The sequence below is a fragment of the Echinops telfairi genome, unplaced genomic scaffold (genome assembly GCF_000313985.2).
Source record: "Echinops telfairi isolate 266 unplaced genomic scaffold, ASM31398v2 ScPeMD7_7440;HRSCAF=8478, whole genome shotgun sequence".
Classification (NCBI taxonomy): Eukaryota; Metazoa; Chordata; class Mammalia; order Afrosoricida; family Tenrecidae; genus Echinops; species Echinops telfairi.
In genome coordinates, this window is record NW_022111340.1 from 310,599 (window position 1) to 333,485 (window position 22,887).

Sequence of the window (22,887 nt, forward strand, 5' to 3'; positions counted from 1 at the left end):
TGTACTAGAGCACTGCTGAAATACATAACTATCCTATAGTTCTTTAATATTTCCTCCCCTTATGATCATAGTTTTTATTCGTTTTACATCATTAACCAATGCTAGACTTGTTTAAATTCATTTGTATAATTAAGATCATTCAATACATGAAATCCAAGATAGATAACCCTTCAGAAATAGTAACAGGAGTAATGGTTCCTGAGGAAATGGGAAGTGAGGGGTGGGAGGGAGGTGAGAAAGGGGAGCTGATAGCATTGATGACTGGATAGCCCCACTTGAGGGGGGGAACAATGGAAATGTAGGTGAATAGCTATAAGGCGTAAGATGCAGCAAATAAATAAATAAGGGTTCCTTGTGGGGCAGGGGGATGGAGGGTATAAAAAGGAGCTGATATCAATGAGTTCAAGAAGAAAGAAAGTGTTTTGAAACTGACTGTGGTAACAATTGTACATTACTGCTTGATGGGATTGAACTATAGAATGTTATGATATCTATAAGAGCTCCCAACAAAATGATATTTTAAGCAAGAGTGACGATATTAATCTCTGCTAAAACAGACTTCAAGGTGAATCATACAATGAAAGACATGTAGGTTGTTTCCACCTTTTGGTCTTATATTAATGCTGCAAATGATAATGATATCTCTAAAGTGAACCAAGGACATACTCGTATGTAAACCAGCAAAGCTCATTCACAAAAGTAGCAAAGGGGAGATATTTCCTCAAAAGGATAAATTGACACTGTGGCTGTAATGATGAGCTCAAGTGAGATGGTGTAGAACTAGGCAGTATTTCAGACTGCTATGCGTAGAATCACTGTAGGTTGGAACCAACTCAATGGCACATAACATAACACCAAAACCCACATCAACAGAGGAGACCTCACCTCAGCAGGGGTCAGTTTCTGAAGATGAGGGAAAGAGAGAAGACATTGTTTTTACCCACTGCCATTGAAGCGATGCTGACTCAAAGGACAGGGTAGAACTGCCCATATGAGTTAACAAGACTGTAACTTTTTATGGGAGTAGAAAGCCTCATCTTTCTCCCAAGCAATGGCTGAAGGTTTCAAACTGCTGACCTTCGAGTTAGCAAACCAAGATGTAACAACTACTCCACCAGGGCTCCTCACATGTTCTATGGTCACATGGTTCTATGGTCACTCCATTAGCAGACATTCCTACAAGGGTGCTTACTGAACCTGAATGAAAATTCAAATCCTGAAGAGTGGGGGCAGGTATATTTGTCTCAGAGAAGGTGATTTTACTTCTGTTGGTGAGTAAACCAGGCGAGACAACCTGCCTGGGAAAAAGCCTTAGCATTACTTAGATTGACCACAATGGGAAAGCAGACACAGTATTATGTTTCTGGTTGATCACTATCCAGTTTTTATTCAGCTCTGGGTGACTCAGGCCAAGTGACAGTGACTCTAGATCTGTCCTTTCAAGGTATCCAACATCCTTCATAGACCACACCGGGAAGATCTGATTTGGAAACCCCACTAAGCAAACTAGACTTTACCTTAAACATACTTGTAATATATTAAAGAAATTGAAATACCCACTTAGACTTCAGGTTGAAATGCTCTAGTGTAAAAAGAAACAGATTAACTACCATCCCAAGGTTATGAATTTAGAAGTCATTGGACTTTGGTTCAGATCTCTTGCTTTGAAGGTACTAATAAACAACAACACAAGACTACCATATATTTTGATATTTTCATATTCCCTTTGCTTTTTTATGAGGTCTTAGTCTAGCAAACATCCTTCTGCCTTTGGAAATGACTGTTATTGAAATTTTGCCATTATCTCCAGCCCTCGTTGTTTACATAAAAAGTGATCACTTACTTCAATTTTTTTAATCTGTATAAATCAACAATCCATGTATTTTGGTCTAAAAAGCTGCCTTATACATGTATACTTTCATTTTCTCAATATTTTAAATACTATACCATTGCCTAAATTAATGATACAATCAATAAGTTTACCATATGCCCCATGGATATGATTTACAATGTTCCCCCCAAACAATGATAATGATGTCTCTAAAGTGAACCAAGGATATATGTAAACCAGCAATACTCAATCACAAAAGCAGAACGATGCCTGCTGGAGTAAGGCATGTCATAAAAAAGGCAAACAGCAAATATATAGCAGACTTGTGTTGTCATGTATTGGACAGTATATACCACATTTTGTTTACTCATCTGTTGAAGGACATTTAGGTTATTTCCACCTTTTGGTCTAGTATTAATGCTGCAATGAACAAGTCTCTGTTCAAGTCTCTACTTTCAAGTTTGGGGGGCATAGAAATAGAATTGATGAGGCATTTTGTAGTTTTATTTTCAGATATGTTGCTGTTGTTGTTGTTTTAGGAAATACAGCAGTGTTTATCACAAAGACGGTACCATTTTGTATTTGCTCCAGATAGTCACCTGCCTTTTGTTGTTGTTGTTGTTGTTGTTGTTTTGACGTTTGCACTACATAATCCAGATTTTATATCAGCGTCTCCATCTCTCCCATTTAGCCTTTATTGTAGAGATGTAACATGGATTGATTTATGCCCCTCCCCCACCTTCCCTTTCCAACACAGCATTCTTCCCTTCATTGAGATAAATAGAAATAACAATCTTATGTAAGATATTTGAATAGCAAATATTAAAGGGACACATACTTAAGTTCCCTGAATGACCCCTTTAAGTAAGCTCTGCGCTAATGTTATTATTTTCAAATTAGTGACCAGTTTTCTTAGACAAAGTTTATTTCAAAACAATCAAAATACTCAAAGAGACTTACTCCCAGCCTCAGTGCAGTAGGAAACTAATTGGACACAGAAGCCTTTCTTTAGAGAGCCCTCTCCCAAGGAACTTTCTCTACTAATCCACTCGGGATCGGGTAATGGCTCATTTGAAAACAAGACACATAACGTCTCAGGAATAAAACAGAAATAACACATCCACTAGACATCCTTGTTATCATCCACTATTATCTTCCTCAACGACGCTTTCTCTTTGTTGCTCTTGTAGCACAGTCGGAGACTAACTCTTAGATATTCATCTATTACCATAGTTTTTCTTTTGAGTTTCCAAAAATTCAGATTTGTTTCTTCAAAATAAGTCACTCAAAATAAGGTGAGTAAAAAGACACTTTTCTTAAAATGCCACGAATTTTTAGAGGTTGAATATTTGTAGGTGCTAATACTTAATATTAAATACTTAATAAAAAGCAGGGCGCATTTCATTTCATGGAGTTTATGCTAAATTTTGGGAATACCTAGTTGGATGGTTAGGAGAAAGCAACTGACTTTTTTCCTCATTTCCCCCCTAATTTTTTACTTTGAATTAGGCGGGGGTTTACATCTCAAATAATCAATTTTGTACTCAACAACTTAAAGTACTTTTCAAATAGCTCCATAGTTTGCCCATCCCTTTGGTATCTTCTTTTTCTTTTGTAGAATAATATCCTCCCCTCATTGAAGTCAAGAGAAGACCTTGTCTACATTTTCTAGCTGCTTATTTTTGCCTCCTTTCCCTTTTCCACACAGATCCCTGATGGCTTAGAGGGTTACATATTGGACTGCTAACCACAAGGTCAGCAGTTTGAAACTAACTGCCACTCTCAGGGAGAAAGGTTGATGCTTTCTATGTCCAGTTGTTTGAGGAAATGCCATACTGTTTTCCAGAGAAGTTAAAAATTCCACAGTCCCACTGGCACTGTATGAGGGTCCCAATCTCTCCACCACCTCCTTGGCATTTGTTATTTTCTGTTTATTTGAACTTTGTTATCAATGCCACTGTGAGGCGGTCTCTCGGCCTTATTTTGATCTGCATCTCTCAGGTGGCTAGTGATGCCAAGTTTGTTGGTGGCCTGGATGTCTGCTGTGGTGAACTGTCTGCTCATGGAAGCTGCCTATTTGTGAATTGAATTGTTTATCTTTTTCTTGTTGAGGTTTTGTAGGCTTCTATAGTTTTTAGAAATTGGTACTTTGTCTAATGTATCATTATCAATTTCCCCCCAGTCTGTGGTTTCTCTTATTACTCTTTTGATGAAGCCTTTTGATGCACATAGGGTCTATTTTTAGGACGGGCTCAGCCATCTAGAACACCAGCCACTGTCATTTTCATTAATGTTTGGTACTGTGTTGACACCCTGTATTAGAGCACTTAAGTTTGTCCATATTTTCTCATGTATGATCTTTATAGTTCTAGTATTTACATTTTTGGCCTTTAAACCACCTTTTCCTTTTTCCTTCTTTAAACCATCTTGAGTGCTTTTTTGAGTGAGGCATATGGGGTGAGATGTGGGTCCTGTTTCCTTCTTCTGCAAATGGAAATCCAATTTTGCTAGTGCCATTTTATGAATTTCATTATAAATCCCCATTTAGTGTATTTCATGCCTTTGTCAAAGATCAGTTGCCTGTATGTGGATATGTTTGCTTCCAGGTTCTCTATTCGGTTCCATTTCTTACAAATATATTGCTGTCCCAGGACCAAGCTGCTTTGAGTATTGTGGCAGTGTATAACAGGTTTTGTGGTCATGCTTTGTTTATCCTGGGTCTTTCTACCCTGTTTCCCTGAAAATAAGACAGTGTCTTATATTAATTTTTGCTCCCAAAGATGCGCTAGTTCTTATTTTCAGGGGATGTCTTATTTTTCCATGTAGAATACGGTACACAATTATTGTTTATTGTTTTATTAAAAGAGACCTCGCACTTCCTGTCTGCTCTGGATGCGCTGCAGCCAACAGTGAGCTGCGCGGCGGCGCCCACCACTATGGTCGAGTCCAGAGTTATGGTAGCTTCAGGGGGCCTTATTTTCGGGGAGGTTTTATTTTCGGAGATGCCTTATATTTCAGCAAGAGACAAAACTGTAAGTAGGTCTTATTTTCGGGGGACATCCTACTTTCGGAGAAACAGGGTATATAAATTTGGTCATTGTTAATTCCATTTCTGTAAAGAATGATGCAGGGATCTGGATCAAAAGTGTATTCTGTCTATAGATTTCTTTGAGCGGTAATGACATTCTCACAATGTTAAGCCTTCCTTTGCATTTGTGGTCCCAGGCTCTGGCATGTGGAGTGAGCAATTGTTTAGGCACTGTAGAGAACCCAAGATGTTTCCGTTTTCTTTTGTCACTTTCCCAAGCTGCATTGCTGTCTGGCCCACTCCTCTGTCAGGTTGCCCTCATTGTCTTGTCTATGTGAAGGTAGGGGCACAGCCGGCCATTAAGTATACCCTATGTGGCCCAGTCACTGTCCCATTAACCTGGAGGCGTGGACAACCAGGGGAAGCCCAACTCTCTTTCATTGACTCTCCAGTGAAGTGGGAGTTGTTCTGGCAGTTATCTCAGGGAGCTTGCCCAGCACTGTAAGAGGAGCAATTTGTTTCTAGCAAGCAGAAAGTCGCCCATGACTGCATGTGAATTCTGCTCCTGATTTCCCTTCAGGTGTGTTGGGTCCACTCAACTACCCTTTCTGCAGAAATCCAGGGTTCCACATTTTTCCTCTGCCAACACTTTCTGGCTTCTTTCTTGCAAAGGAAACAAGGAACCTTTTTTTGTAAAGGGAATAAGGAACCTTTAACAAAGCTAAAATGTGCTGTAAACATGATTGAAATGCTGTGTGTGGTATTTTAAAAGATACATTAATGAACTATACTAGAATGAAACCAATGAGTGGAGATAGAAAGCTTCAAAGGCAGAGGACTCATAGCCCCTCATTAGCATAACCTTAAACAATTAATCACATATTTAGGGGAAGGATTTTGAGCTGAATTGTACAGGTATGAACTACATTGGTTAGGCTCACCTAGTGTTCTGTTTCTAAGAAATAGCCAGAGAAATTCTCCATTTGTGGAAAGATTTCAATGTGATGAAGACAGATCTGGGAGAGGGAGGTGGCTATTCACCAACGAAACTATATAAAACTGACTATTCACAACGAACCCAATAAAACTATATAATATGAAAACAAATGTCCTTGCTCTCATACAAAGTGCATTAAAAAGTGGATTGTGGCAGATGTAGTTAGGTTAAAATCTAGCATTTTATCATTTGATCTCCCTTTTGAAACATTTTAAAGTTGTTTCTGGGTTTTCTTAGTTTTTTGTTATCTTTTCAACTGGGTTCTTTATTTTACTTTATTAATGGTACTAGCTTTTTCTTCTTTTTGCTCTTGTATGTTTTTCCATACATAAAATCCAGGATGGGTGAATCTATAGAGAGAGTAACTGAATTAATGGTTTCTTGGGGGTAAGGCATGGGAAATTGGGGTGGGGGAGATTTGGGGAGCCAATAACAAGAAATACAAGAAAAATAAATTATTCTAAAATTGGTTATGGTAGTGATTACACAATTCTTCTAGATTTAATTGAACTATTAAATTGTATGATATATGGATTATATCCCAATAAAACTGTTAAGAAAACTAATGTGAGAATATTGCCAAATAATACAAAAAAATAAAATTTCTAAAAGCATACTTGAGTGAATAATGTCATTAGAATTAGATGAAATTAATTATGGAAGATTCATGGATTGTCAAATATAAAATTAATCTTCAGAAGATTAAAGAACAACTCATAATAAAAAATTAAAGGACAACTATAAAGTATTAAAGGGATAGATAATAGATGCCCCTTGGAACAATTGTTTAATACTGTGGATTGGAATTTTTAGAATGATTCACTGGCCAACACACATTTTGGTGCCTCAAATGTTAAACTTGTTTCTGGGTATACTTGACCACTGTTTCCAAAACTGGCACCAGTTTCCCCCTCTATCAGCTCTAGTCTTGAGATACAAAAAAATCTGCATATGCTTGCCCATTCTGCTTGCCCATTAAAAATAAAAATATTTTGATGTAACGTTAGGCAGTCTGAGATAGGGGAAGTTCATACTGGCATTATTTAAAGTAGCTTGTATTGTTTAGGCCGAGTTATACTTCACCTAGTGTCCTGAAATCCAAAGATATACTTGCATAGCGCCAACTACATGAACTTAGATTTTCCCCAAGTTTAGTATAAAAAGAAATGATTCAAATCTTCTGAAACCCAAAATAGGTCTACCAAAGTTCAAAGACTCTTTTTAAAATTAAAGCATTTCAGTCTTGCTATGAGGTGGCATAACTCATCCACCTTGAGTTAGTTAATTGTGTCAGCCTGGCCGATAATCACATGTGGAGCTAATTGAAAGGTGGAGGGATAAATGGGTGGTGAGCCTCGCCTTTCTAGTTCTCCGGTCTCTTATTTGGGAAGGGCGCAACAAGGTGCAGCTACCTTAGCAGTTCCCTGCTTCAGCTTGCAAGATTGACTTCCTACAAGACATCCCCAAGGAGAAGCTACATGGACATATCCCGATGCAGCCCTGGGTGCTGGAGCAGCCGTATGGAGCCCCCTGCTAGTGCTGAGATGCTTATTTGTTCACTGACTCAGCTTTTCTCCTGCAGTCGGCATCATTGCCTCTGTTTTGTGAGGTGGAGGACTTTGTGGACTGGTGTTGGGTAAATGGGTTAATGTTGGACTTGTGGGCTTGGGCAGCATTGGGTTGGGATGTTTTTGTGATGCACATTTTCTTTACATAAAACTCTCTTATACATGAGTTGCTGTGGATTTGTTTCTCCAAAGTACCCAGTACACACCTGTACATAGAAACTCTTAAAACAAAAGTTAAGGTTTTTTACTTGTAGGGAACCTTGAAGTCAACCTCACCTCTGAAATATTTCACACAGATTATCCACTGACTTCTATATATTAAAATGTGTTCTGAAATGTTTAGTGTATAACTTGAAGAAGAAAAGATTAGATCTCAAAATATTTAAGAAAATTGCTATGAAGTCTTACATTTTCAACACTCTAAATTGCCCTCATACTTTCCATACATATGCCTTTTCTATTTCCCTTTTTATTTTCCACCCTTCTCAAGCTGTTTTTTGGGTTAATAGTCTCCAATTTACAGTCGCTGTATATATTGCACACCCTCCCATACAAAAGGAAAATCTCACTGCCATCTAATCAATTCTAACACATAGGGAACCAATAGGGCAGAGAAGAACTGACCCCCTGGGCTCCAAATCTTTAAATGTTTTAAATGCTGTAGAGTGACTGGTAGGCTAGAACCACTGACCATATGATTGGCAGCTTAATGGGTAACCAAATAGCCACCATGGGTCCATAGACAGCTTCTCTTGGAAGTCTCTTTATATCTAATTATTTTTCAATTATTTCTTACCTTTTTTGTCTTATCCTGTTATTTGTGGGTCTGAATTCTTCTCATATTTCAAAGTAGGATGATAGATTTAAAAATTGATATAACTTAATTGTTCAAAATTGAGTGAAAGACCATATCTAAGAAATTGGAGCTGCTGCAGCCAATCCAAAGCAATTTTTTTGAATCAGTACCCTAAATAACCCCAAAACAGGCCTGAAAACCAGGACACTAGGTAAAAATTTGGGGGGGTTGGGTGATGTACCAAATCCATTCTTTTTAAAAAAATCATTTTATTGAGGACTCTTACAGCTCTATCACAATCCATACATCCATCCATTGTGTCGAGCACATTTGTCCATATGTTGCCATCATCATTTTCTAAATATTTTTTCTACTTGAGCCCTTGGTATCAGCTCCTCATTTGTTTCCCTCCCTCCTCCACCTTCCCTCCCTCATGAACCCTTGATAAATTATGAATTATTATTTTCATATCTTATATCATCCGCTGTCTCCTTTCACCCACTATTCTGTTGTTCGTCCCCCTGGTGGGTGGGGGTGGGGTGCGGTTATATGTCTAACATTGTGATTAGTTCCCTCTCTTTCCCCCAACCTTCCCCCTACCCTCCTGGTATCGCTTCTCTTATTATTAGGTCCTGGGGGTTTTATCTGTCCTGGATTCTCTGTCTTGCGAGCTCTTATCTGTACCAGTGTACATACTCTGGCATAGATTTGTAAGGTAGAATTGGGGTCAGGAGAGTGGGAGCAGGGGAGAAGCATTAAAGAACTAGAGGAAAGTTGTTTTTCATTGGTGCCATGCTGCATCCTGATTGGCTTGTCTCTTCTTTGTGACCCTTATGTAAGGGGATGTCCAATTGTCTACAGATGGGCTTTGGGTCTCCACTGCACACTCCCCCTCATTCACATTGATATGATTTTTTGTTCTGGGTCTTTGATGCCTGATACCTGATCCCATCCACACCTCATGATGACACAGGCCGGTGGGCTTAGTTGCTTCTCAGTTAGATGGCCGCTTGTTTATCTTCAAGCCTTTAAGACCCCAAACATTATATCATTTGATAGCTGGGCACCATCAGCTTTCTTCCCCACATTTGCTTATGCATCCATTTTGTCCTCAACGATTGTGTTGGAAAGGTGAGCATCATAGGATACTGGGTTATTAGAACAAAGTGTTCTTGCATTGAGGGAGTTCTTACATTGAGTCAAGCCCAATGTCCATCTGCTGCCTGAATAGTTAATATGCAAATATATGCACATAGATCTATTTCCCTATTATTATATGTAAATATATTGTACCTCATTACCTTACTACCTCATTTAGAACATTGGTTTATGTTTTCTTCAGCACTTCCCTACTTATTCACTACAGGGATCAATGATTATCCATATCCTGAAATCTAAATACTAAAAATTAAATGAGTCAGTGCATATAAAAAGTAGATTGCAATGTTTGGCACATTAAAGATCATTAAGGATTACCTGGCATTACTGCTGTCTTGCCATCACATTGTTATTATTGTTGTTTTATCCTCATTGCACACAGTAGACTTGCACAGTGTGTCATCAAAGGGCATCACTTGAATCTCTGCCCTCAACAGCTTCGTGCAACCTCTCCCAGGATGACATCGAGATTTAACGCAAAGGAAATTGTGAATACGGTATTTAATCTATGACCTGAAACCACTAATTGACTGGCTGAGTAACTCTAAATTTTGTTGTTCCTATGCAATATATTCACTTTCCATTTAAACCTTCTTTATTTTGAGAAATGCTGTGGATTTCATGAAATACACGTTAACACCTAAAGGAAAAACTCATAACAAAAAATGTCATTGCCTAACTCATCTTTCTCAAAGTGATACTTCACTTGGCCAGTTCGTTTTTATCTGTAAATATGTCTTTTGAGTTTAAAAAAAGTAAAGTAAAATGAATTCTGGGCTAGAATAAGTCCCTGAGTCTATAGTGGCATGTAGACTTTTCTCCCTACAACACTTCCCTAGAGGAACAAATATATTTTGTAACTATGAGCAATCAATGGGTTACCGTCTAAACTCTTACAGAAAACAGGTGCATAAACCCACCCCAGAAATGAAAATCCCTCCAAAATCTTTAAAGTAGATTTAAAAATATTATGAAAGAGCAAATACACAAAGTTTGAATTTAATAGTTTTGCAAGGAAATAATAAACAAAATAATCTCTTGAGCAGGCTCAGCTCTCTCAATTTATAGGAATGAAGCTAAAACTGTTTAAGTTTCTTGTTTAATTCTACATAAAGACAACTTAATTACTCAACTAAATAGTTGAGGCTAGGCACAGTTATCTTTTTTTAATATTCTAAAATGTCAATTTATTAAGATAAATGGGAAATTTCCCATCAGGTGTACTGAAGTACTGATTTAATCATGAGCAGTCACTTTTTATGGGAAGACCTATATTGGAATCCGAATGAAAATCAGAAGGTAGGTAGGACAGCAACGATTGAAATCATAAAATTAGAATAAAATTAAAAGTCACTAGCATAGCTTGAAGTACTTTGTCCTTCCTAAAGATAAAGCAAATACTAATACTATGTTGTAGTACTTCTCTTTGGCTGTTGTTGTTTAGTTTTTTTATTTTAACAGCTTTATTGGCATATAACACAATGTAATAGTTTGTATTATGAAAGAGCTGTGTAAGTATATTAAAGAGTTGTGCAATCATCACCACAATAAATTTCGGAACATTGTTTTCTTTTTTGTACTGGTTATTACTAACTTCCCTATTTTTAGCTCTCCATTTCCTATTAACCTCCCCTACCATAACCCCAAGAATCTGTTAATCCAGCTACTGTTTGTATAGATTTATCTATTCTGGATTTCATGTAAAGAAAAATCATATAATTTTTTTAAATCATTTTATTTGGGGCTCATACAATTGTTATCACAATCCATACATGCATCCATTGTGTCAAGCAGATTTGTACATTTGTTGCATCATCATTCTCAAAACGTTTTCTTTCTACTTGAGCCCTTCATATCAGCTCCACATATTTTAAGGAAAAAATAATGAAATAGAACATAGAAAACCCTCAGTTGAAAAAGTAACAGAAAATAATTTTAAAAATTAGAACAAATTTAAAATTAGTTAAAGGGGATAGCAAAGTATAAGGTTTTAAATTAACCTAACTACATCTGCATTAGTTCACTTTCCAATGCACTCAGCATGATAGCAAGGCTATTCATATGCCTGTCAACTGTCAGAAGGTATTTATCAGAAACCTAATCCACGTGGAGACACTTCAAATGGGTTTGGGGCTTTCACATTCATCCATGGCCTTCTCCAAACTGGTACTTAGACTATAAATGCTAATAATTCTCCAGTATTGAAGTTTGTTATTTACAATCCTTGACTCACACAGGCTGGTGTGCTGCTTCTAGGAGGACTTAGATGTCACCTCACTTAGAGGACGGCTTGTTTTAAGTTAAACTTTAACTTAAGTTAAACTTTTAAGACCTCAAACACATTTCTAATACTCAGGGACCATCTGACTTCTTGACCACACTTTGCTATAGTACCCATATCTTCGGTGATCTCGTCATGAGGGCAAGTAATGAGAAAGGCCACATCCTAAGAACTAATTGTTCTTAGAGCAGGACTACCATTAAAGGTGAGCTCAAAATCCATTCATATATCTGCGGTTTATATAGGTCCCTGATCCACTTTATAGACATTGTTATTGGCAGGACTGTCTTGCTGATGCTCATGGGTCCAGGATTTTTTCCTCCTCCTCCAACTAAATGCTGTGTGCCACCATGTAGGTTCCTCAATTCCTTTCTTTTGTTTTGACACTGCTTTGGAGCAGTTTCCCTAAATATGTTATTTGGTTCTTGAGCCCCATGTCACATCAACTCTATCAGACCCCTAGACATAGGAACCAATAACGTATATTTAGTTGACTCATCGATTGGCTATTATGCAAAACAATAGTTGAAAATCATTCCTTGCATGTTTCCAAAACATCTTTGCTATTATTTTTTCTTTCAGTACTCGCCACAATCCTAGGAGCTAGTTAGTGGAATCTATTTGACAAAGAAAGTCATTCAGATTGAGGGTCACAATAACTGTCTTTAATTTGTGGTGTCACAAAGGTAAGTAAGTTAGGTTTCCTTGTGCAAGATTCCTCATGCGATGTCATCTTCACATTACTGTACACCATCTTCTATGAAAGGGTGATCAATGCATAATCATGGTTTATGATTTTTATAACTCAATCAGTGTTCCTTACCACTTTCCAGTTATAGATAAAACAAACAGAAGATAATGGCACTAATTAACGAAAGCCACCCTGAAGAATTCCTTCTACTAGGCTTTGCTGACCATCCTTGGCTGGAGCTTCCTCTCTTTGTTATTCTTCTGATAACATACCCTATGGCCATGCTGGGAAACATCACCATCATTCTGGTGTCCAAGTTAGATTCCAGGCTCCACAGCCCCATGTATTTCTTCCTCACCAACCTCTCCTTTCTGGACATGTGTTACACCACGAGCATTGTCCCACAGATGCTGGTGAACCTGGGAAGCGCTAAGAAGACAATCAGCTACATGGGCTGTGTGGTTCAGCTGTATTTCTTCCACACGATGGGTGGCACAGAATGTCTGCTCTTGGCTCTCATGTCTTTTGATCGCTATGTGGCCATCTGCAGGCCCCTCCACTACAGCCTCATCATGAATCAGCGAATCTGTATCCTATTAGTATCTATAGTGTGGCTGAGTGGAATTATTTATGCTGTCTCAGAGGCCACTGTTACATTACAGTTGCCACTCTGTGGTCTCAACAAACTGGATCACTTGCTGTGTGAGATTCCTGTTGTGATAAAAACTGCCTGTGGAGAAAAGAATGCTAATGAGCTCACACTTTTTTGGGTGTGCATTTTTATGTTAGCTGTTCCACTCAGCTTAATTCTTGCTTCTTATGCTTGTATTGGACATGCTGTCTTCAAGATGAAATCTGAGGGAAGGAAAAAGGCCTTTGGGACATGCTCTTCCCATCTCCTCGTAGTTTTGTTATTTTATGGCCCAGGTATTAGCATGTACCGTCAACCTCCCTCCTCCATCACAAGAGACCAGCCCAAGTTCATGGCTCTCTTCTATGGAGTGGTGACTCCTACACTCAATCCCTTCATCTACACCCTTAGGAATAAGGATGTGAAAGGGGCATTGGTTCACCTGATGAAGAGGATTTCAAGTTCCAAGTAAAACAGGGGAGACATCAAAGGAAACCATTCAGCAATTAGGTTCTCTAAAAATTAATGTTTTATCTTATAATTCCCTAAGTCTCTTGTTAGATATTCCTTTTATAAAACTTGTCACAAAGATTATCCCTTCAGGACCAGTGGTGATAGTGATGACACCGGGAGGGTGGAGGGAGAGAGGGGTGGAAAGGGGAAACTGATTACAAGGTTATATCTCTATATAACCCCCTCCCTGGGGGAGGGACAACAGAGAAGTGGGTGACGGGAGACGTTGGATAGTGTGACAAGATAAAATAATAATAATTTATAAATTATCCAGGGTTCGTGAAGGAGGGGACGTAGGGAGGGAGGGTTAAAAATGAGGAGTTGATACCAAGGGCTCAAGTAGAAAGCAAATATTTTGAGAATTATAATGGCAACCAATGTATAAATATGCTCGACACAATGGATGTATGTAGAGATTGTGATAAGAGTTGTACAAGCCCCCAATAAATTGATTTTTTTAATTTTTAAAAATAAAACATCACAATTCTTATATTCTTGATGATGATTTTAGAAAATAATGATATTCAACTTTATTCATCCAGATGAGTACTGTTTGTAAAACTACATCAAAACATATTTGGTTTGTAAACTAGTTACCAAATCGATTGGTAAAATTAATTAATAATGTAACTTACAAATTCATTAAACTCAAAACCAACTCATTGCCATCAAATTAATTCCAACTCATATTGCATGAACTAAGTTCATGCCTCTGTTACAGCATAACTAAGTGCACACTAATTGTCATAGAGTTCATCAATAACTTCCTACCAGTGTCACCTGAGAAGCATCTGTCTCATCATGCTTTGAAAGTTTGGTCCATCCTTATGACCAACATGGCTACAGTGATCATTCATGGGAAGCCTTCTGTGCTTTAAGGAGAATTCTAAATCTCATACATCTATTATATTCAATTTGTATAGATATTATAGCTATTAAAAATTAATTGGGATTCTTATTTTACAAGTATTGTATATTTTAATTTGTAATTAAAAGGTACCATTAAATGTTAAAATGAATAGAATAAAGAGACAAAACTATGAATACATTTCCTATTGTTCCACTTCAATATCATAAGTAGGGGTACTCTGAGTCACTGAGAGAACAAGAAAGTGATATTAATAATGAATAACAATTTGGAAGTAAGTCTGTGTCTAACCTGCAACAACTAGGAATGTCTTCTGAAATTATGAAAATCATTTTGTGAAAGAACTATTTTTCATTTCTGGAATAGAAAGTAACTTGTTTACTTCAACAGACAATATGAACATATTTTTATTTAATTTTTTAAAATGTTTTTAATCACTTTATTGTGGAGGTTCTTAAAATCTTATAGCAATCCATCATTCAGTAGTATTAACTCCCTTGTACATATGTCGCTATCAACATTTCCAAAACAATTACTTTCCACTTAATATGAACATATTATTATTGATGTAAATTTTGGGTACAAATTGTGCTAAAAATCTGTCATTTAAGAATTGAAAGTGCTAAAACTTGGTTTTAGAAATCACACTTAAAACCTTGTCATAAAATAGTTACAAGTTGTGAGAACAAATTGATGGATTTGCAAGTATCTGATACTGATTTAATATGGTGGGTATTAAACTTGGTAATATGAAGGTGAGGAAATGAGGACTTTTAAGCAATACAAGAGATTAGTTGGACTTTTGGCAACTATCTGGGCAAGTATTTGGGTATGATCAAAATCTAAGCAAATTGTCTTAAGGAAAAGCTCATGGTATGCTGAGCGAGAATCAACAAGATGGATTGAAACAGTGACTGCAACAATAGGCTGAAACACAAGAACAATGGTGAGCATGGTACAAGACTGAGCAATGTTTCATTCTGTTGGGCATGAGGTTTCTATGAATCAGATCCAACTTGATGGCAACTCGCAACAGTAGCATTCCATTGCATAAATGTACCAAAATCTTTTGTCCATTCTTCCACAGTTGGGCATTGAGGTTGCTTCCATCTGCTTGTTATTGTGGATATGCCTATATCTGTTCGTGTTATGGCTCAAAGTAAAGGGATTGCTGGTTCATATGAGATTTATGTCCCCAGTTGCTTGAGGAGAAGAGTCATACCACTTTTCCTAATGATTTTAACACTCCCACCAGCAGTGTGTGAGAGGTCCATTCTATCCTCACCCTCTCCTGCATTTGTTTTGTTTTGTTGAATTTTGCTATCAACCCAGCAGTGAGGTTTTGACTGGCACTTTTCACATGGCTTATGCTGTGAGCACTTCTCCATATGTTTGTTGGCCACCTGAGTGGATGGCTCCTTCGGTGAGCTGTCTGTTCATGTTCTCTACTCATTTTTCAATTGAGTTATTCATCGTGTTGTTGTTGAGGTGTTGCAGCTTTCTGTAGATTTTGAGATTAGTCCCTTGTTCAATGAATCATTGCCAAAATATTTCCCCCCAAAAAAATTTAAAAATAAAAATAAAAAACATATTTCCCCCAGTCTGTGGTTTCTTTTCACTCTTTTGATGCACGTGAGTGACATAATTTTAAAAAGTATCAGTCATCTATTTTGTCTTTGGCTGTGTGTTTTACATTATGTATGGTAGTATATTTATACCATATATTAGGGCCCTTACATTTGTCCCTCTTTTCTCATTGGTAGTCTTTTGGTAGTCAAAGACCAGTTGTTCTGAGGTGGATGAATGTATTTCTAGGTTATCTATCCTGTTCCATTGGGGTATGTCTCTATAGTACCAGTACCAGACTGTTTTAACTACTGTGGCTATGTACTAGGTTTTGAAGTTAGGACTTGAGAGACCTGCTTCTTTGTTCTTCTTAAGTAGTTCTTTGCTTATCCTGGTGTCTTTCTTCTCCCTATGAATGTGGCTATTAGTTTTTTCCATTTATTTAAAGATAGTTCTGGGATCTGGATCAAAATTTTGTTATATTTATAGATTCCTTTGTGTAGTATTAACATTTTCACAATATTGATTCTTCCAATTCATGAACAAGGAACATTTCCCATTTGTGTTGTTCTCTCTTGGTTCCTCATAGTAGTGTTTTGTGGTTTTCTTGCACAAGTCTTTTGTTTCCCCTTGCCTTCCTGAAAGGTGAAATTGCCTTTCAATGTTTCCAATATCCTTGGATCCACACAACTCTGCACCCACCAGCTTGTGAGCTTCCTGTATTCTACATCATTGCATGTGGCTATGTGAGTCTGAAGAGAGACTTATGAACTAGGATCAAACTTAATTCATTTGAGTTGAATTGGCCTAGGATACCTTCTTCCTATATAATTACTTCTTCTTTATATGGGTCCTTTCTTATACATGGATGATGCCATTGGATGTCAACCTGGAGTGTCATTGGAGTGTCAACCTGACCTAACATGCCCACAAATGAGTAGCTTGATGGTTTGTGACTTACAAGCCTTACTTAAATACCCTACTTCTTGATCTTTTGTACTAAGGATAGAAATACAGCAAGATCAGAGTTGAAGGAAAAACTTGAAAGACAGGAGGTTCCTAAGTAAAGCAAAAAGTCAAGCTCCTCTTGATTAGTGGTCCCTTCAAAGTCCAAAATCTGTTGCTTAATAAGCATAATGGTTTGGGTGTACAATCTAGTAGTAAAATTATTAATACAACTCTTAACTCCAAACAGGAAAAATAAAAAGACTAACCCAGTTTGTACTATGAACTATATATGTCCAGAACATAACCCTTTAGGGGAGCTATTTAAAGATATTTACGAAATCAAAGAAAGGAATTCATTCCATCATTGTTGATGTGCAACCAAATAGACTTCTGACTTATCTTTTTTGTTGTTGTTGACATGGAACTTTTTATGTTATGTATGTATTACTACTTTTTTTTTAATTAAAAAGGAATGCACAACTAAAAAGAAAATTGTCAAAATAAATGAACAGATATTTACCAGAAAGGATGAAGCTCAAGCTCCCACCCCCACCCCAAACACACACACACAAACACAGATACCACCACCAGCAGCATTATTTTTCTCCATCAGATTATTTAATGAAAAGACACCTAAGCACCTAATATTTGCTGTGGACTGAGTGTGGGGAAAGATAAATATGCACAACTTTGGAGTGGTCTTGGGAAACAACTATAAGAATTCAAGATGTATGCATGCCCCTTGGCCTAGAACTTCATTGTCTGGTTTTTATCCTAGAAAAATACTTGCCATGACACTGTGTATCCTCTGTGGTGCCATTTCACCACAGGACACATCTCAAAGTCTGAAAAGTACATCTTGCATTTTAAGTAGTTGGTGGTGCTCTGTGCTGAATGGAAAATGGAAGCAAAGCGATGTTAAAATATTTTATTAAAATCATCAAAAAAAATAATTCTCCTTTATCTTGGTCTCACTCACTACCTACTGAATTCTGTGTTTTTTGTTTATTGAGAGGAAAATATTTACCAGCTCAGTCTTAGATTACCTATTCTGAGTATTTTAGAATTGAATAATAAAATTAACTTTGTGGTTCTGGTTCAAAGCTTTAAAAAAAAAAAGTCCATGCCTACAGTGGCAGCTAGCCTCTGATGTCTCTGCTTCCACTGAGGATGTTTGTGGTGGCTCCCCCTTTGTGGGTGCCATCACTTCACCACTGCTCAAGAGGCCACAAAAATCACTTCCTTCCAGGTGACGAAGTTCTGCACTTGTCCTACTCTGGGCAGACCCAATATGAGGCACAGGACTGCCTAGATCCCAAGGTCAGTATGTCTTGACCCAGAATCTCAATCTCCTCAGAGACCCTCTGCTCATTTCCACACTGGACAGAGAGGGATCCATTTATTGCACTTTTTGTTGAACCCAAATCGTTTGGCCATATTTAGAAGAGCCATTCCTCAATAATTTATCTGCTATTTACTTACATGAAAAAAATCAGCAACACAACTTGGGGTACTTATTATAAACAGAAAAAGGTGACTTGACTTCACTTCCCGTATTTTCGGAATCTTCCCATTTTGAAATTCCTTTCTCCTAATCAGATCATGTGTCAATGCCTGGAGCACGTGGTCATTGGTGAAGCATCTTTTAAATGTGTTATTCTAGCAGGTAGTTAAATTTTTTTGTACTAGCTACTGTTTGGATTATTTGAGAAAAGGCAAAAAAAGTGAGTTCAATTAATATTTCTATAAAGATCAAATGTTATTTGAGGGTAAGAAATAAAAGCAGAAGTGAAAAATTAAAAATATTAAGAGTTTGAACCTCACCTTCAAAGTACATTTTCTGACTGGCAAAAATGCTTGACTCATTCTGAATGTAATTCTTACAGGCCTCAATAGTTTGATATTCTTTAAATATTTAATTTACATTTTGTTTCTTTCTTCATCGAGTCTTTAAGGAAACATAAACAAATGTCCTTAAAGCTCCTTTTGATTTATTAATGGTAGCCACTTTCCAATTTCTTCATTTTCTCCATTTCTAACTCATTGTTATCTATTTTATATTGTCAATGTACTGTTGCAAAATCCATCAATTGTGCACTTACTGTTCTTAATATTTGTTCTTATTATTTATCATGATGTGATTGAAATAATCACTTATTCCAAGAATTCATATATATTCTCTGTTTACTAGTTCAGTCTGTCATCCTCCCCTTGAGATTTTCTTGCCTGCAAATTTAGGATTTCCTTAAGACCAAATGTTCATGCTAGTTATATTTTTGTTTCCATATTAAATTGTTTAATGGATGGACTTGGATACACCCAGACTGATTGAATCCTCACTCTAAAATGACCCATCAACTTAACTCACTGTGAGCATTAAGGTTTTTTCCTTTCCATTATTTTTCTAATTTAATTCCAATTTTAACTTGTCTTTAGACTTAGAACTCCTGATATCTTGTAAGGCTGAACTCCATTAGAAATGACGCTAACTCTTCATATCATTTCAATCAAGTACCCCTGGGTGGTACAAATGGTCAATGTGATCAGCTGCTAATTGAACGTTTGGCAATTCGGTTTGACATAAAGTCTCCTCAACCAGAAGCCACTTCTGAAAAATTGGAAATAAAATCCTTTGTAGTGCAGTTATACTCTGATGCACATTGGATAACCATGAATCTGAATCAACTCAATTGCCATTGGAAGTTTATCAAAAATTTTATGTTTGTTTTCAACCAGAGCAGAAATTCTTATGGTCCACTCTTTATTGCCAAGTTTCATAAAAGTTGGCTTTAAAGCAATTGAAAAGATAAATACAGCTGCATTTACCGTCCTATCCCAAGTTAAGTCACAGTAATCTGGAAAGGCTTACATTCCCAGGAATAACTGGCAGCCTCACTGTTTCTCCAGGATTTGTCTAAGGTGAAGCCGCAGACCACCAAGAAATGCCTGCACTGGACCCAGACCTGCTTCAGGTTGCCAGGACCCATGGTTTCACAACAAGCAAGGGAATGTTCCCATGGAATCTAGATGAGCACCTAGCAACCAAAAGACCGTCACTGGGGGTGACGATGACAAAAGACTGCCATTACTTCCCCAACACTTTCATGCTATTGCCCATGTCTGCCATCACTCTGTCTGTCCATGCTTTGCACTGCTGTAAGCAGGAGTGTTTCAGTGATGCTGAAAGTTAAGTCACCAGTATTTCAAATACCATCAGAGTCATCCATGGTGGACGATTATCAGTGGAACTTCCAGACAATGACAAAGTAGGAAGAAAGGAGAGACAAATAATTAGGAAAACTGGGTTATATTAAGGAAAATGTGACATCAGAATTGGAGGAAGGCTCATTAACAAGCTGCGATACACTGATGGCACAGCCTTGTCTACTGAAAGCTAAGAGGACTTGAAGCATGTATTAATATACAAGATGACATACAGCCTTCAGTATACATTACACATCAATATAAAGAAAAGAAAATTCCTTACACCTGGACCAGTAAACAGCAAATATCATGATAAATAGAGATCAATTCCTCACCACAGCTTTCCTGAAATTTTTCTTACCAAGGTAGAATTCCCTTCTCTTCAGACTTCTTCACAATAAGACCCTGTGATCATCCTGAGTCCTTTGAGAAGAAATGCCAAAATTATCCCTTTAGAATCCAAAAAATATAAATATTGTCACCAAAACCTTTGGAGCTCATATTTCTGACTTGATTGGCCCAGATAATCCCCTAAGAAGACACTGTTTTGCAGGAACCTAAGAAGATTAAGATAAGTGTATTACCAAAAGGATGTGTCTGTCCATTACACAGTTCAATGTGACAAGTATAGAGAACCCCAAAAGAAATTAAAATTATTTTATCGTTTAAAAGGTATAGTTAATGCAAAGAATTGTCATCATACAGTTCATGATCCTTTTCCTTATGTTTACCATTTTGTCTTTGCTATGATAAAGATATTTGCTAAATTTAGTGCCTGCCCAATGTCAAAAACAAACATTGGTCTCTACCATTAAAACTTTCTTTAGGTATGAATGATTTTTGTATAAATTAATGTATTTATAAAGTTTTAAAAAAGATTTCCCATCTTTTTACATAATCATTTCATAACTACACACAAACATACACTTATTTCTGTTAGAAGACCAGTTCTTGTGCAGGAAAGGGGAACCGATCACAACAATCATCACATAACCACACACACACACACCTCCAGGGGGATGAACAACAGAAACCGTGGGGGAAGGGAGAGAGTGGTGGAGGTAAGATATGAAAATAATAACAATTCACAATTTATAAAGGGGCCACCAGTGGGGAAGGGGAAAAAGAGGAGCTGATACCAATATATACAAATATGCTTGATACAATTGATGTATGGATTGTTTTAAGAGCTGTAAGAGGCCCCAATACAATGAGCTTTTAATTTAAAAAAAAAAAAAGACCAGTTGTTACTACTATAAAACTAAATAGGAAATTTGACAAACGCTAAAATGGTACTAAAATCTGGGCATAAATAACATTTTCAATTTTAAAAAAGAACAAATTTGGAGCTGAACAGTTCTAAGTGTTTGGTGGATTGTAGACCAAGAAATCTCCGAATCTCTACTAAATGGACAAGATACTCTGAAGAAAATTTCAGGACAGTTGATTTTTCTGTCACGTCTTACTCTCGCCCCATTAGTCTCTTTACTGCCCCTCTCACATCTTTGTTCCTGAGCGTGTAGATTAGAGGGTTAAGACTAGGTGTGACAACCGTGTAAAAAAGGGCAATGAATTTGCCTTGATCTTGAGATTTCCCAGATGGTGGTTGGAGATAGATGCACATCACTGGAATGAAAAAGAGAGAGACAACCATAAGATGGGCTCCACAAGTCCCAAAGACTTTCTGAAGTCCAGTGGTTGACTGCATTCTCAGCACAGCCCTGGCAATGGCACCATAGGAGCTGAGGATGAGAATAAGTGGTATAATGACAAAGATGGAGCTCATGATCATGAGGGTCAGTTCATTGGCACGGATGTCAACACATGACAATCTCAGCAGGGCTGGAACTTCACAGAAAAAGTGATCCACTCGGTGATGTCCACACAGGGGTACCCAGAAGGTAAAGGAGGCATGAAGTGCTGAGGTAGTCAAACCACTTAACCAAGAAGCCACAGCCAAGAGCCGGCAAAAACGAGGTTGCATGAGGGCAGTGTAATGCAAAGGTCTACACACTGCTGCATAGCGGTCATAGGACATCACCACCAAAAGGACACATTCTGTGGTTCCCAGTGCAAGGACAAAGTAGAGCTGAATCATACAACCAACATACGAGATGTTCTTCTCAGGACCCCACAGGTGAACCAGCAACTGAGGGATGGAGCTTGTGGTATAGCAGAGATCCAGAAAGGAAAGGTTTGAGAGGAAGAAGTACATGGGAGTGTGCAGATGGGAGTCCAAGCAGGAGAGGATTATGATGAATAGGTTACCAACCAGTGTCATCAAGTAGAATATCAAGATAACCACAAAGAGAGCCACTTCCAGATGAGGCCAATTAGAAAAACCCAGTAGAATAAAGTAACCTTCAGAACTTGCATTTTTCCCATGGTCATTCATTTCCTATGACCTGAAGGAAAGAAGTACATATATCAAAGGCTGCCAACCCATTGTTAAATCTTTGCAAACAAACTGGAAAACAAATGTATGTCACTTCCAAATAGATGTACATTCCATTATGGCAGTAAAATTTGTATATTCTTCTTATTTTCCATCCAGTATTCTTCCTGTCATATATTGAATCAGAGGCTTCTCATCCCTTGGCATTTGGGTAATTAAAAATTAGAGATATTAATTTGGTAGGGAAAAATTACAGTGTGTAAGAAAGATGAGGACAGGATAAGAAAGGAGGGTACTCAGGTGGAAGAAAGAGGAAAGGAATTCTAATTGCTGTTGTTAGAGTTAAGAGTCACGGGGTTGTGTGGTCTGTACCACAGGGCTTGAAGGTAAGTTCTACATATGTCCATGTGCT

General features: G+C 37.5%; 2 protein-coding genes across 2 annotated transcripts; one reads left to right on the top strand and one right to left on the bottom strand.

Annotated features, from left to right (window-relative positions):
* Positions 1–12,517: 12,517 nt before the first annotated feature.
* Positions 12,518–13,453, top strand: LOC101653325 (olfactory receptor 2B6-like). The gene has a single exon (XM_004717399.1). It carries the CDS (start codon positions 12,518–12,520, stop codon positions 13,451–13,453), a length of 936 nt encoding a protein of 311 aa, XP_004717456.1.
* An 8,089-nt stretch (positions 13,454–21,542) lies between these two features.
* On the bottom strand, positions 21,543–22,475 carry LOC101653642 (olfactory receptor 2J3). Its single transcript, XM_004717400.2, has one exon. The coding sequence runs from the start codon at positions 22,473–22,475 to the stop codon at positions 21,543–21,545; it is 933 nt and encodes a 310-aa protein (XP_004717457.1).
* Positions 22,476–22,887: the final 412 nt, after the last annotated feature.